Genomic DNA, 15,141 nt, shown 5'->3' on the forward strand with positions numbered 1-15,141 from the left:
TGTCTCTGGCATTCACCATTTCGGACCACTGGTCCTCGCTCAGCAACTGACAGTCCCTCGTAGGCGTTAAAATATTATCCTCACAAGATTAATATGTATTTTATACATACTCATCTAGCTTATAACTCTCACGGAGTTTTAGGGCTATGTATATATGTTCAGCTTAAGTATTCAACCTTAAGCATATACTTTGGTATAGTCAATTTCAGTGCCTCTATCAGAGTCACCTATATATATATATATAATTTATATGTATTGTTCAATATATTCATAATGTAATTCCCCTTTAATGGCTTTATATAACCTATGGTTTTCTTTATACAGGAAACATCCTAAATCTAAGCCTTCATGAAGTTCCGTGGGGGATATTACAGTATATCTATACAAAATCACTAATTATAAATCCAAAGTATTCTGTTACCCACCTCCGTTCCGTAGGATGCTACAAGCAAAGAGCATGAGTCAGGATAAGGAAAATATGTAATTTTAGAGTAAAATTGATATTTTATACTTATCCTGACTCATGAGGTTAACCCTCCCATCCTCCCACATAACACTTTGGATTTCCCTGTAAATTCAAGTGTTGGGCTCGCTAAATCAGGAGAGAGTGGAGCACATGGCCAGAGGGTGGCGACACCTTTCCGCCAGGGGAAACAAAGGGGAGCAACTTCGTGGTGAGTACCAATTAGTGATTTTATTTTGAAGGGCTTCAAATAAGGAGATACAAGTGTTCCACTATGTTAGCAAGAAGAAGAAGACAAGCAAAGAGCATGAGTCAGGATAAGTATAAAATATCAATTTTACTCTAAAAATTACATTCAGTGGTGCTAGATTTTACGACACTTCCTCCAGCTATCTCACAACTGAAAAATGCGAAATCCTAATGTCCCTCACTGTTTGTGGCGTAATTGTGCGTAACTATTGACTTTACATAATAATAATGTGAAGCAAAATTGTTCCACATTTTACTGTCTACAGTTTGGTACCTTCAAAAAGAAAATCCATTGTGTTTTCGAGAGAGCTGTGAACCCTATAAAATGCGCGTTTGGCCAAAATTGACCAACTTCCAAGGGCAATAACTCCGACACTATTCAAGATATCGATATGCATTGAACAACCTAAGTAGTCCAGAGTGTGGGCTTTTAAAACGATATATAGAACACTATTGTACTATTTGCCGTTCAGGAGCAGAGGATTGTTAAACAGAGGCACCGTCAAAAAGGTGCAGAAATTTGCTAAATCGCGAAGGCTGTGTTTTAGCGTCGTAATGGTGACGTTATTATTGATTTTTTCATAACCATGATGTGAAGCAAAAATGTTTCCCATCCAATTACCTACAGTTTGATACTATGGAAGATGGAATTCATTGATTTTCCGCAGAGTTGTGACCTCTTTCTTAACCTTATAAAAATGCATCTTAAAAAATTCACTGACTTCCAAGGGCGATAACTCTTAAGCTATTCAAGATATCGATATGCCTTGAAGGGTTTAAGTAGTCCGGAGTGTGGGTTTTAAAATGATATATCGAACGCGATTGTACTATATGCCGTTCTGGAGAAGAAGATTTTTAAAGACAGGCACCGTCAAACGAGGAAATCGGCAAAATTTCAGTTTTTCAAAATTGCGGAAAATTTATTCTGCCTTGAAACTTCGCTATTGGTTGAATCCATGGGGAAGGTTGTTGTCTACATTGAGTGAAAATTTGGTCAATTTATCTCTAATGGTATTGGAGATATAGACGTTGAAAAAGTTTGAAATATTTTGACATTTTGGGTTCTCTGCCCTTACCGGAAGCCGGAAGTCTGGATTTTTTCGACTATGTATCAATTTCAGCACACAGGCTATCACCTCTGAAAGTTTCATGAAAATCGGCCCAGCGGTTAGGTCAGGAGAGCTGTCACAAAAATTGTACAAATAATAAGAAGAAGAAGAAGAAGAAGAAGAAGAAGAATATTCGGATAATAACAGTAGTTCTTCCAGACTTTCGTCTGAAGACCTAATAAAGATTACCGGTGTTTGTTTACCTTTTTTTAACGATCACTGCTTGCATCAACAACGAGACGCCATTTGGAAAGTGGATATACAGCGTAAGTGTTGGTGAGAATATTACATAATAAAGATTACCGGTGTATTGTGGCAACATGTGTTTGTGTTCCTTTTTATATCCCGACGATCACTGCTTGCATCAACAACGAGACGCCATTTTGTGAAATCGGTGAGTATGGAGAGAAAAAGTACCATCAGTAAATAAAAACTGAAGTCAACTTTTGTTTCAAAATATATTATTTAAGTGTCCATATTTCATCTATATATATATATGACAATAAGAAAAATAGTCCACTAACAATAAACACTGACATTTCTGCAAGAGAGTTCTGAGATTTTCACAAGTCATCGGCCGTAAACCCATCAAATTCCGTGTCACTGTCCTCCTCATACTGTAAATTCGATCCACATTATTCAAAGAATTCACTGTCATATATATTGTGTCTACTCACGGATCGAAACGAAGTGTAGTTGACAGAAAATGCATAATATATTTTGCTTCTCTAAATATCATATTTATTGTAGCAACAAACTGGCTTGCTTATTTTACCCCATTCAACAATCACAAACTGATTACCGCCTCGTTCCATGTCACGTGCTTACCACGTTCATGATGGTCCATTATAACCTTAGTGTTGATTATATATTTTTACATAAAACTATTACACAATGCTAGGATATATTTCTTTGGGTTAAATAATAGTATTCAATCAATAGAATTCATCCCGTTATATTATTGTGCATGTTTGAACTTGTTCAAGGGGAAGCGTGTGCACAGCTGATTGCTATTTCGACTTTGTGTAATGCGAGACAAATACGCATACGGTAATCTTAATTAATTTATAGAGCAAAAACTGTAACTAAAATTACACAATGCTAGGATATATTTCTTTGGGTTAAATAACGGTATTCTGTATTATATTTTACTGATGACTGCGTCAGAATTCGTCCCGTTATATTATTGTGCATGTTTGAACTTGTTAGCGGAAAGCGTGTGCACAGCTGATTGCTATTTCGGCTTTGTGCATGAGACAAATACACACGGTAATCTTAATCCCTGCAAATAAAACAATGCCCAGCAAAAACAACTTATAACTTAAATGGTAATTAATCTTGTCTAGTGATGTTTAATTGCAAATTTGACGTCTCTACTGACAAAGTCGTCTTCTGTTGTTTGTTCACGCGAAGTGATACGATGTTGTTTTCTTACCCCTGGAAAAAAGTTTGATGAAAGTGTAACTCATGGATAAGACGACCCCCTTCTACAGACGGCTTTTTTTGGTCCTCAAAATTCGGCTTATAGACGGTCATATACGGTATCTTGTTTTCCAACAAAACGGATGTAGACTGAGGCACATATTATTTCTTACAGCACAAGTGGATAAAGCTCTATTAGCTATAATTTAGCATTGCTAGGAAGATTTGGTCTTATTTTAGAATAAAAAAATGTCGCACCTCTTTTACTTATTTGAAATGAATACCCAGATTTTAAAAATATGGTGGGTATCTAAGAGTATAGATACCCTCTTGAAATTGGAAATACAGACTTAGTTTCAAAAGTATCGGTATTATACCCACATGGCCAAAAGCTTATCTGGAGCTCTGATAGTCGACGCAAAACCAAATCTAGGTGAAAATTTCGTCTTTAGTTAATTGACACCCTATGTCCGTTAATATTTTACAACTAAATTGTTTGGGTGTTGGTGGAGGTCCTAACTTGACCCTTAAAATCAGTATGAAAATGGTGTGTTCCATACATAAGCCGAATCACCATCCTTCATTTTGTGATCAGTCACCGGAAATGAGTATCAGCACATCTGTATCAGTTAATTCTGTTGTTGCACTATCTCGTAATAAAGTAACCTGTTCATTTTGTGTCTACATTTTTAGGGGACAGCTTCATTACCAACTGCTTCAGCACAATTAATTTTGTGTTAAATGAATAACCGTTATGTCCTATTCACTGTAACTGTGGTAACTATGGAAACTGCTCTCCCTGATTAAACATTTTCTGCTGCCAGGACAAGAGGAACTTCCTACGCAATCCCCCATCGGGGGTACAGTTCCAGTTTGACTTCAACACCATCCAGCCAGTTGCCATGGCAACACTCCAGGAGGATCCAAACTTGCAGAAAATGAGATTTGAACTTGTGCCCAAACTGTGAGTCATTATGGAATGTTGCCAAAACGTTTGAAAGAAGGAGTTACAAATCAATTAAATTAAAACATTCTCTCTTATTTTCATAAGGAAATTTAGTCAAAAGCTTGTGAGTGGAAGAGGCTATTGAAGAAGTAACATGGGTTTTGTGTAATATTGTTAAACAACATCTTTTTCTAACACCCATTGTGGGAAGATCTATGTAAGAGTTACCTCCCCTAGATCATTCTCCTTGAAGATCTCACTTGATATGTCAGCATTGTTTCTTATGGTGTTTTGTAACTGAAGTGTTTCATATATTTCTTAAAACTCATATATAGATATGTCATGTTGTTTCTTTTACATTAAGCTATAGAATTATTATTTAACTGAAAATGTCGTTTTCAGTGTGAAAGAGGAAGTGTTTTGGAGGAACTACTTCTACCGTGTCTCTCTCATCAAGCAGTCCACACAACTTACCTCCCTTGCTCAGTCTTCAGGTGAGTTTAGCAGTCCACTCCCCATATTCCTTTTACACTTTTACACATATTACCTTTTATGTTAGATACACGTCTTTAGAACCGATGTTTAGTATCATTTTTAGACTTCTTTTACTTTTTGCTTGTCCCAAAAGTAACATTGATTGGATATTGCTGAACTCCACTTTCACATTGCTTTGATGTATCTTGCCCCAGTGTAACGTTGCTGGAATATTGCTGGTCCCTGTTGTAACATTGCTGGGATATTGCTGGTCCCTGTTGTAACATTGCTGGAATATTGCTGGTCCCTGTTGTAACATTGCTGGGATATCGCTGGACCCCACTTTCACATTGCTGGTATATTGCTGGACCCCACTTTCACATTAGTGAGATTTATCTTGCCCCATTGTCACATTTCTACCATTTGTGAAGATCCTGGTTAGACTGGGTCTTCAGTAACCCATGCTTGTTGTAAAAGGCAACTAACGGGAACGGGATCAGGCTCATTGATTTGGTTGAAACATGTTATCGCAGGGGCTAAAAATTTCTTTTAAAAGCCACTTGCCACAGGGCAAGTGACTTTAAGAAAGTAATTTGTTCTGACTAATTTTCCACTTGCCCTGATTTTTATGACTTAATTTATCATGATGATGTAATTATGAAGGAATAAATCAACATGGTATTTGATGTTAATGTTTACTGGACTATTTATCAAGGAGTGATAAATAACAAAGAAAAATAACTCTAGTTTATTATCATTGCGAAAATCTCATTTTGTTCTCGTATCGTGTCAAATTTTAAGACCTACATTTTTAGTAGATATGTTTATTTGCAGTTTGAAACCGTAAGCAGAAATTATCTAGTAGCCCACGGACGAGTAAGATACCATTATTTGATTGCCCGAAATGAAAACTGACTTGTCCCGAGCGTCGGGCAATCTGATTTTGGACCCCTGTATCGTATCCCAATTGCGTAGATCGATGCTCATGTTGTTGATCACTGGATTGTCTGGTCAAGACTTGATTATTTACAGACCACCGCCATATAGCTGGAATAGTGGCGTTAAACAATAAACCAACCATTGCACCATATTTCTGCCATATTACTGGACCCCACTATCACAATACCTGATATTGCTGCCCCCTTTCCCCATTGCTCAATGGTAAAGTCTAAGAAAGCTGCTGTCTGATTGGTTATTGCTTAATTTATCATGATGATGTAAGTATGAAGGAATAAATCAACATGGTATTTGATGTTAATGTTTACTGGACTATTTATCAAGGAGTGATAAATAACAAAGAAAAATAACTCTAGTTTATTATCATTGCGAAAATCTCATTTTGTTCTCGTGATCGTGTCAAATTTTAAGACCTACATTTTAGTAGATATGTTTATTTGCAGTTTGAAACCGTAAGCAGAAATTATCTAGCAGCCCACGGACGCAGTAAGATACCATTATTTGATTGTCTCAAATGAAACTGACTTGTCCCAGGCGTCGGGCAATCTGATTTTGGACCCCTGTATCGTATCCCAATTGCGTAGATCGATGCTCATGTTGTTGATCACTGGATTGTCTGGTCAAGACTTGATTATTTACAGACCACCGACATATAGCTGGAATAGTGGCGTTAAACAATAAACCAACCATTGCACCATATTTCTGCCATATTACTGGACCCCACTATCACAATACCTGATATTGCTGCCCCCCTTTCCCCATTGCTCAATGGTAAAGTCTAAGAAAGCTGCTGTCTGATTGGTTATTGTCAACTTCTATTCAGACATCACCTGTAATTGGATGCTGTAACATGTACGTGTTTGTAGTAGGGAATGTTATGATCTGACATTGGAATACTCTTTGATTAAATTACTGATATATTAACAAGCTTCAGGATCATTTCATGCAGAATGTTACACAAATCACAGCATGCAACATACAAGCTGGAATGTGTTATTCCTGAAGATTTACAGGATGGCAAGTTGTTGATTGACATAGGTAGGGGAGATGGAGTTGCCTCCCCTTGACCATATTCCAATGTGAGAGTGACTATCCACACCTGCACTCACTGTTAATCACTGCATATCTGTCTGATTACTCTGATAGTCCCACTGTTGTTGGCATGGCTCATTGATTGTGCTAGGCTTTGGCCAGGTCATTAAATTTTTTATGACGATTTTTCTTCCATTTCTGATGATCAGTTAGGCACTGAAGTGAAAATTAATCATGCAATATATTCTTATGTACCTCTTTATAAGGAAGACTAATCATCATAATTATCCTGACTGTCTGTACCCGTGGTCATGATACCAAATGAAGCTTACTTTAACAATGTTCACTTGATAACACCTCTCATGGATAGTTCTTGATGGAGAGGTATTAAATGATAGTAAAGATGTGATTTTATTAGGTGGAAGGTTTGTCATTGTCCTTCTGTTTTGCTTTAGTATAGGATGTCATATTACAGCTAAGTAGAGGTGACACGTTGATAATAAAACCAATGTAGAGAAAGAGGCTTTAAAGTATTCCTATTCAGTTCTTGCCCACTTCTAACCTTAAACCAAACTACATTGCTTCAAATCACTTCAGAAAAAGACCAGATTGTAAAACATCCCACATGTTGTTTATATTGTGAGGGCCATTGGGGTAGCCTAATGGTGATGTTGCAGGAATATGTGCTGGCTAAGAGCGTGTGGAAACCAAACACAGGGTTGTGGCAGTGACACAAGTGATTGAAGTACTGAATACCTGGGTTGTCACACAGGGTTGTGGAGACCAAGTGATTGAAGTACTGAATACCTGGGTTGTGACACAGGGTTGTGGAGACCATAGTGATTGAAGTACTGAATACCTGGGTTGTCACACAGGGTTGTGGAAGACCATAGTGATTGAAGTACTGAATACCTGGGTTGTCACACAGGGTTGTGAAGACCAAGTGATTGAAGTACTGAATACCTGGGTTGACACACAGGGTTGTGGAGACCATAGTGATTGAAGTACTGAATACCTGGGTTGTGACACAGGGTTGTGGAGACCCTAGAGATTGAAGTACTGAATACCTGGGTTGTGACACAGGGTTGTGGAGACCAAGTGATTGAAGTACTGAATACCTGGGTTGTCACAGGGCTACAATTTCAAAATTGCTTTTAAAATGCTAAATTATAACGTAATCATTCCCTCTGGATTATGGTAGCCTTATTCCAGTGGATACACAGATTACATACAGAAAGCCAGTGTCTATCATAAAGCCAGTGTGTTGCCATGGTCACATCTGACATTGTGGAGTGCAATAGTGCAGTGGTAAGGTGTCTGCCTATTATGCTGAAAACCCGGGTTCGATCCCCGGTGAAGACAAGACAAGATACTTCAGTCCACTTTGCCTCAGTACACCCAGCTGTAAAATGGGTACCCGTGAGGATGTGCTGGCAATGTGAGTGTTTGTTTGTAATTGCTGTCACAGATACACCTGACAACTCTATCAAATAATTTTCATATAATGACTGGATTATGGGATTGAGAATTGATGCACATCAAAAGGAACAATTACATGTATTGTTAGTAATTGTTAGTAAACTTACCTCTGGATTATGGTAGCCTTATTCCTGTGGATACACAGATTACATACAGAAAATCAAAAGAAACTTTAACACTAAGTCATAGCTATTCCTAGTGGTATACTTAATCTACCCCTGAGTTACAAACACTCACATTGCCAGCACATCCTCACGGGTACCCACTTTACAGCTGGGTGTTCTGAGACAATGTGGATTGAAGTATCTTGTCCAAGGATACCACACAAATGTGCCCACCTCGGGACCTAAACCTAGGTGCCCTTACCGGGGATCGAACCCGGGTTTTCAGCATAATAGGCAGACGCCTTACCACTGCACTATTGCGCTCCACAATGTCAGATGTGACCATGGCAACACACTGGCTTTATGATAGACAGTGGTTTGAATTCTGAATTAAGCATGAAAAGCAAAGTTTCCTTGTCATAATCCCAAAGTTAAGAGTGTGTGCAAATTCAAATAATACAGGAATAACTCTAAAGGGTTCGATGAGCTCGATCAGTTTTGAACAGTGGCAGATAATTACAGCTGTCACCTAATACTGAGTTTGATTAATTCCTGGAGAAAATTTGCTCGACAAACCAATGTTAATTGAGCTGTTTAGTCCTTGAAAACTTTTGATGTTCTCTGTAGCCTAAGTCTATCAAATTTCTTTTGATTTTGTATGCTCATCTCAGAACAGTCATGTTCAAAGAAAGAATCACCAAGAAATGGTTAAAGTAAGTTATGGCTAATGGAGTCATTATAGACAGTAGATACAGTCAGGTGTCGGTTGCAAACCAGACTGTCAGAATTGATGTTTTTAGACTCTTCCAATTGAGAATGCATGATTGCTGATGTAATTGATTCCAGCAAGGATGTACCATAGCTAAGTTTATATAGACAAGATGATCAGGGTTATACGTCACACATAGTCAGGAGATATATTTATGAGTTGGTTTGTTTACAGAGATTTATTGTCATGGTTCCATTCCACAGAGTACGATTAACGAATGTGAGAGATGACAGAGCTAAGATCATTTTGCGAAATGTAACCTTGGGCTACAGTTTCAAAATTGCTTTTAAAATGCTATTTAATGTGCATCAATTCTCAATCCCAAAATCCAATCATCATATGAAAATTATTTTGATAGAGTTGTCAGGTGTATCTGTGACAGCAATTATGTTGCTAGGCAACAGGATCCTCATCGCTTGTAGTAACTCTGTTTTCAATTGGGATCATCCATTTAGTGAACACAACTATGAATAAAAGTCATTTACACTTTAAACTCCCCTTATGATATTGAAAGGGCTTGTCACCCAAACTGCCAGTGTTTCAGTGAATGCATGAGTGAGTTTTACACCACACTCAGCAATATTCCAGCCATATGCTGGTGGTCTGTAAATAATCAACTCTGGACCAGACATTCCAGTGATCAACAGCATGAGCATTGATCTACGCAAATTGGGTTACGATGGCATGGGTGAACTGAAGATCAATTCTAACCCAGATCTTCAATAGTCTAGTGTTTCGAAGATCTGTGAGTGACTGCAGTTACAAATATGATGATTAATTGGGCATTCCTAGAGGCTATTTATCAAGAGCAGTGAGGAAACTAGTTGATATTTGATACTCTGCAGGTGGTAATCTGTTAGTCATGTATTGTTTATTTGTTGGGAGACTTGGTGTCTATTTTCTGTTTCAATTTGTCAACATGACATGGCATACATTACAGTGCTTTGTTATGTCACGTTCCTCCTTGCGACTACTTTCCGTTTAGATAATGTGACAGAAATAATGACTAAACAAACAATATCTGCAATCATGTGATAATTAGTAATGGCGATAATTACCAATTTGGTGTCATTATCCGGAATTTCCGTGATGACATTTTGTTACGTTTGTCATGTTGGTGCTGTGCCAACTAAGTGGTGCTGGTGTGGTTTTTTTAGCAAATGTTTGTTGGATGTTTTTTATTTGTGGGTGAAATCGGTAAACATTATCACTATTAGTTTCTGATGTATGTGAAGCGATCAAAAAGTGACTAAATTTAGACAGATGTGAAATTATGCATATTTGATCATCAAGCCTACTTTCTGTTTGAATCAAGTATTTGTGATTTTGATTCTATGACATGAATCCAAAAATATTTGTGAGTTTTAGATCTTCATAAGTTTTTATTTTGAATGTTAAAACAAAGTTGACAGCTGTTGACAGGTATGATTCACATGAAGCATGTATTCGTCTTGTGAAGTACTATAATAATCTTCACTCAAATGTTTAGTCATAAGTAAATATTGAGTTGCATTAGTTCAGTAGTGTGTTTACATGTAGTGTGTTTAGTGTGTTTACATGTAGTGTGTTTGCATGTAGTGTGTTTACATGTAGTGTGTTTCATTCAGTGGAAAAGGAAAAGTGTTCAGTCTTCTTCATCTGCAGGGGCCATGGGACAAACCCATGAAGCATTGATTTTCAACAACCAGTGCCTGCCATATGAGGCTACTAACAGGATGAGGTGACTCGCTGGCTTGGTTGTTGCAGCCTAGATTTATAGAATAGAATAAAATAATACTTTAATGCCTTTTCAGGAAGTTTGTGTTACATCAGCAGCAAAGCTACTGACACATCATTGAGAGATACAAAACATCACGGTTGGGGGACGCCAGAAATGGGCTTCACACATTTACATAAATTCATTGATTAGGTACGCTTTAACCACTAGGCTTCACATTTGTTTAAGAGAGATATGGTACTTGGAATAAAGGATGTATATGATGCTTATGATGTCAGTCACTTGATAGTCTGGTCTGACTGAGATATTTAAACACTGCCGTAAAGTAACAGATAAATTAATGAAAACAAAGAAAACTATGGGACAAAATGATGTGCGACTGATGTTAATGAGTGAGTGAGTTTAGTTTTACGATGCTTTTAACAATATTTCAGCAATATCACAGCTAGGTACACCAGAAATGGGTTTCACACATACCCTGTGGGGAATCAAACCCGGGGTTTCACTGTGACGAGGGAATGTTTTAACCACTAGACTTCCCCACCTCCTCGATGTAGTAATGAAATAGACTCCCTGATGTTATAATGAAGTGGGTGAGGATGAAAATGAATAATAATAATAATGACTTGTCATAGTCTTATTATACCCTAATTACTTATGAATGCATCATGTGACATGGAATATTTTGAAGTGGCATTTGGTATGCGTTATTAGTAATGACAATTGTCGTGGATTTCAAACATTATTTCATTTATGGCCACATTTGATGTTAGGAAACATTTGACTTGCTTCATAAACACATTAGTTTCTGGTGACCCCAGATAGTAATGATCACAAGCGAACATCGACATAACTGAAAATAATGGTGACTACGTTGTACATCAGCATATGCCAGTACACACCTTTTTTTTCTGTTGGTTTGTAAAAAGATCAACATTTGTATAGGGATGCTCATTTGGTCATATCTAACTACTGTGTAGCTTATGACCATGAAATTTAGTTTGTTATCATATACAGGGGGCAGTGGGGTAGCCCAGTGGTTAAAGCCCCGAAGGTGAAGCTCTGGCTTCGATTCCATTCATGGGTACAATGTGTGAAGCCCATTTCTGGTGTCCCCTGCAGTGATATTGCTGGAATATTACTAACACCCAACTCACTCACTCACTCATCATATACAGCAAGTGTCCGGGACCAAGATATTGGTGTTTTCGTTGTTATCATGTTTGTTGTGAAGCATAGTTTACTTTATAACCTACGAGGGCTACAATATCGGGGTTCATATTTTTCATATGATGACCTAGGGCAAAATATCACTTTGTCATGGTGACGTGACGTCATGAACAATGCTATGACGTCACGTTTCTTCTATGACGTTACTTTCTACATACGACGACGGCGGGTAGACAGCCTATGTTTGAAAGTAGATTTGGGTTTATTTTCCTCAATTTGACGACTTCGGTAATAAACAGAATATTATATCAGGGGTGGAAATAACCCATTGCCCGACGTCCCAGTCCAGTGTTTTTTTCTGTCGGGCAAGCAAATTTGAATATCACGTTGTACCGGTGTTCAGTTGACTTTCAAATGTTAATTATGTTGTTTATTTAAAAAATGAACAAGAAAATCGGCCGGTAAAGTGGAAAAATTATCAGGGCAAGTGATTTTACATGTGCCACTGTACTGGCGTACACTTATAGTTTTAAAGTTATTTCCACCCCTGTATATACTTGCCCATATCATATTATGTTTACGACACTCGTGCCAAAATATAGGTATATCGCTTGCTTTCGCTCGGGAAATACCAAAATTTAGTACGTATGACATGGGCACTCACAATATCTTCTATGTACTTCTACATACTTTTCAATAGTCTAAGGTAACAGGCTAGTGTTGTGCCTATCCCCTAATGGAAAGTTAGCCAGTAATTCGCAATGACTGTCCCTCCAAATCTTTCCATGCATGACTGTCATTAGTCTGCTTTAAACAATGAGAGATCATCTGAGATCATCTCAGCTACATTAAACTCACTCACTCACTCACTCACTCACTCACTCACTCACTCACTCACTCACTCACTCACTCACTCACTCACTCACCCACTCACCCACCCACTCACTCACTCACTCACTCACCCACCCACTCACTCACCCACTCACCCACTCACTCACTCACTCACCCACCCACTCACTCACTCACCCATTCACTCACCCACCACTCACTCACTCACTCACTCACCCACTCACCCACTCACTATTCTTAGGTGATCCGTGGTTTTCAGGCACCTGTTGGGATAAAAAGGAGAAAACTGTCCCCATCAGCCTGGGTTTGTTTAGGAAACAAACTTTGGTAGACATGATCTGAATACAAACTGCCATTACATGTTGCATTGGACACGATCTGTTTGGCATTTTAGAAGTAGGTGAGTAACAGGAAAGGTCAGATGCTTAATGGATGACAACTTCTTTAATATATTATGATGTGACAGTAGAGATTCTTCAGGGATAGAAAATGCAATTTTTTAAGAGTGCCATATGGCTACTTGATATGTGTATGTGTCTATTCTGTCAACCCGTGAAGATCTGGGTTAGAATTGGTCTTTAACAACCCATGCTTGACACATGTCATCATATCCCAATTGCGTAGATAGATGCTCAAGCTGTTGATCACTGGATTGTCTGGTCTAGACTTGATTATTTATAGACCGCCGCCATATAGCTGGAATATTGCTGAGTGCTGCATTAAACAACAAACCAAACCAAACCAACTATACTGTCATCTATAAAGTATATTACCAACTGGGATTTTGGCAATAAAAGGTCTCCTGCTGTTGTTATACATGTTCTTTTGTCAATTTGCATCCTGTAAGAAAGTTAATTGTATGATAGTTTGACGTGTGCTTGAAGGGCTTGTTTACCAGTCTGAAACTTACCACTCTGTATACGCCAAGAGCTATATATTGAGTATTGCTTTATCAGAGAGTATGACCTGGCTTATCGTGTGTCATCGTGCCCCCATGGCGGAGATCTTGAAAGGTCATCACATCAGATGGACTTTCTGATAAATCAGCATCGACCTTTTGAATTTTTAATATGATTGAATGAAGCAGTAAGATGAGACTATCTGATTTCTGTATCTTGAAAAATATGGTTGGGGAATCCTGAATGCTACAAAATAAAGCTGGGCTATTGGTGTGGGTATCCTATGTTTCAGAGCACCATGGTATATACATCCTAACGGATGGTACTGTGGCACATATGTTTGTGTTCTGTGGCATATCACTGTGGATACAGGGACAATTGGGTAGCCTAGAGGTTGATGCGTATGCTCGTCCATCCAGGTTCGATTCCCCACATTGGTACAATGTGTGAAGCCCATTTCTTGTGACCCCAAGCATGATATTGCTGGAATATTGCTAAAAGAGGCATAAAACCAATCTCACTCACTCACTGTTAATACGATCATATTTTCCAGATCAGAATGGTAAAGAAATGAAGCCAAGTTGTTTCAGAAAGCTGCTATCTGATTGGCTGAAGAATCTATACATCTTGCATTTATATTTGAAAAAGAGCTATCATCTTAAATGACTAAATCACCTTGTCTGTGATATTTGAAAGGTATCAAACATCATTGTGCTCATGCAAATTAAGATCTCGAGGTCAAGAAATGTACAATGATGAAAGAAGGTGAAAGGATATTTTCAGATGTTCAGAACATCATAATGCAGAACTTTCGTAATACGCAATGATCTGAAGGTCCAAGCTCAGTGGAAGCGGAGATTGGTATACATGTGTGGAAGGTCATGTGACTATTTTGCTATTTGCAGAAGCCACAGAAGGGACAGACTCGGCCAACAATAAAGGTACCTTCAGGACTTTCTTTTGCATCGCAGAGTAATTGTCTACTTATGTGGCAATATTGTGCCGTAATTGCTGCCATATTTAGCATACAAAAGACGCTTTATGCTGAGTTTAGAACCAGTAGAAATAGACAGTAGTATTGATTGAGGAACAGCAATTTTTTAGAGAGGATATTCACCGACAAATTGTTTCCATAATGGTTGCTGACAAAGCGTTAAAAATTGTCAATATCCTTTTGTGAGACTGTATAAATAGAATATTGAATTTATAGCTGTTTTGCCAGCAGGACACAGTCTAATGATACCTGAATTTCTATTCTGTTAAACATTTATTTGTTTATGTATAAATCAATATAGACATTTTATAATTTTTAGGTTAGATTAAATTTCAAAAGGTACTTAACATCTCACACAGAAACTTCAACAATTATGCCTAGTAAAACTTGTCAGTAGGTATCCACTACTTTGGAGTCTGTGCTAGACATGTTCCCTGGCAGTGTTTTCCCTTGACCCTGAAAAGCTGCCAGCCCTAAGGACCTAGAACCATAAAAAGTTGTGGGTCCT

General features: G+C 38.0%; 1 protein-coding gene across 6 annotated transcripts in view; it reads left to right on the plus strand.

Moving 5' to 3' along the window:
* The window catches only part of LOC124287645 (synapse-associated protein 1-like), a 71,694-nt gene that overhangs the window by 24,023 nt on the left and 32,530 nt on the right, over nucleotides 1-15,141 (plus strand). For 5 of the 6 annotated variants that reach the window (XM_046724146.1, XM_046724148.1, XM_046724149.1 and 2 more), the window contains exons 4-6: nucleotides 4,068-4,207; nucleotides 4,592-4,683; nucleotides 14,545-14,580. In XM_046724146.1, coding sequence (XP_046580102.1) covers nucleotides 4,068-4,207; nucleotides 4,592-4,683; nucleotides 14,545-14,580 — 268 coding nt within the window. The remainder of the gene's footprint in view (nucleotides 1-4,067; nucleotides 4,208-4,591; nucleotides 4,684-14,544; nucleotides 14,581-15,141) is intronic. The other variant, XM_046724147.1, reaches the window with a different exon arrangement.

The sequence above is a fragment of the Haliotis rubra genome, unplaced genomic scaffold (genome assembly GCF_003918875.1).
Source record: "Haliotis rubra isolate DU_JTF1 unplaced genomic scaffold, ASM391887v1 Scf403, whole genome shotgun sequence".
NCBI classification, from domain to species: domain Eukaryota; kingdom Metazoa; phylum Mollusca; class Gastropoda; order Lepetellida; family Haliotidae; genus Haliotis; species Haliotis rubra.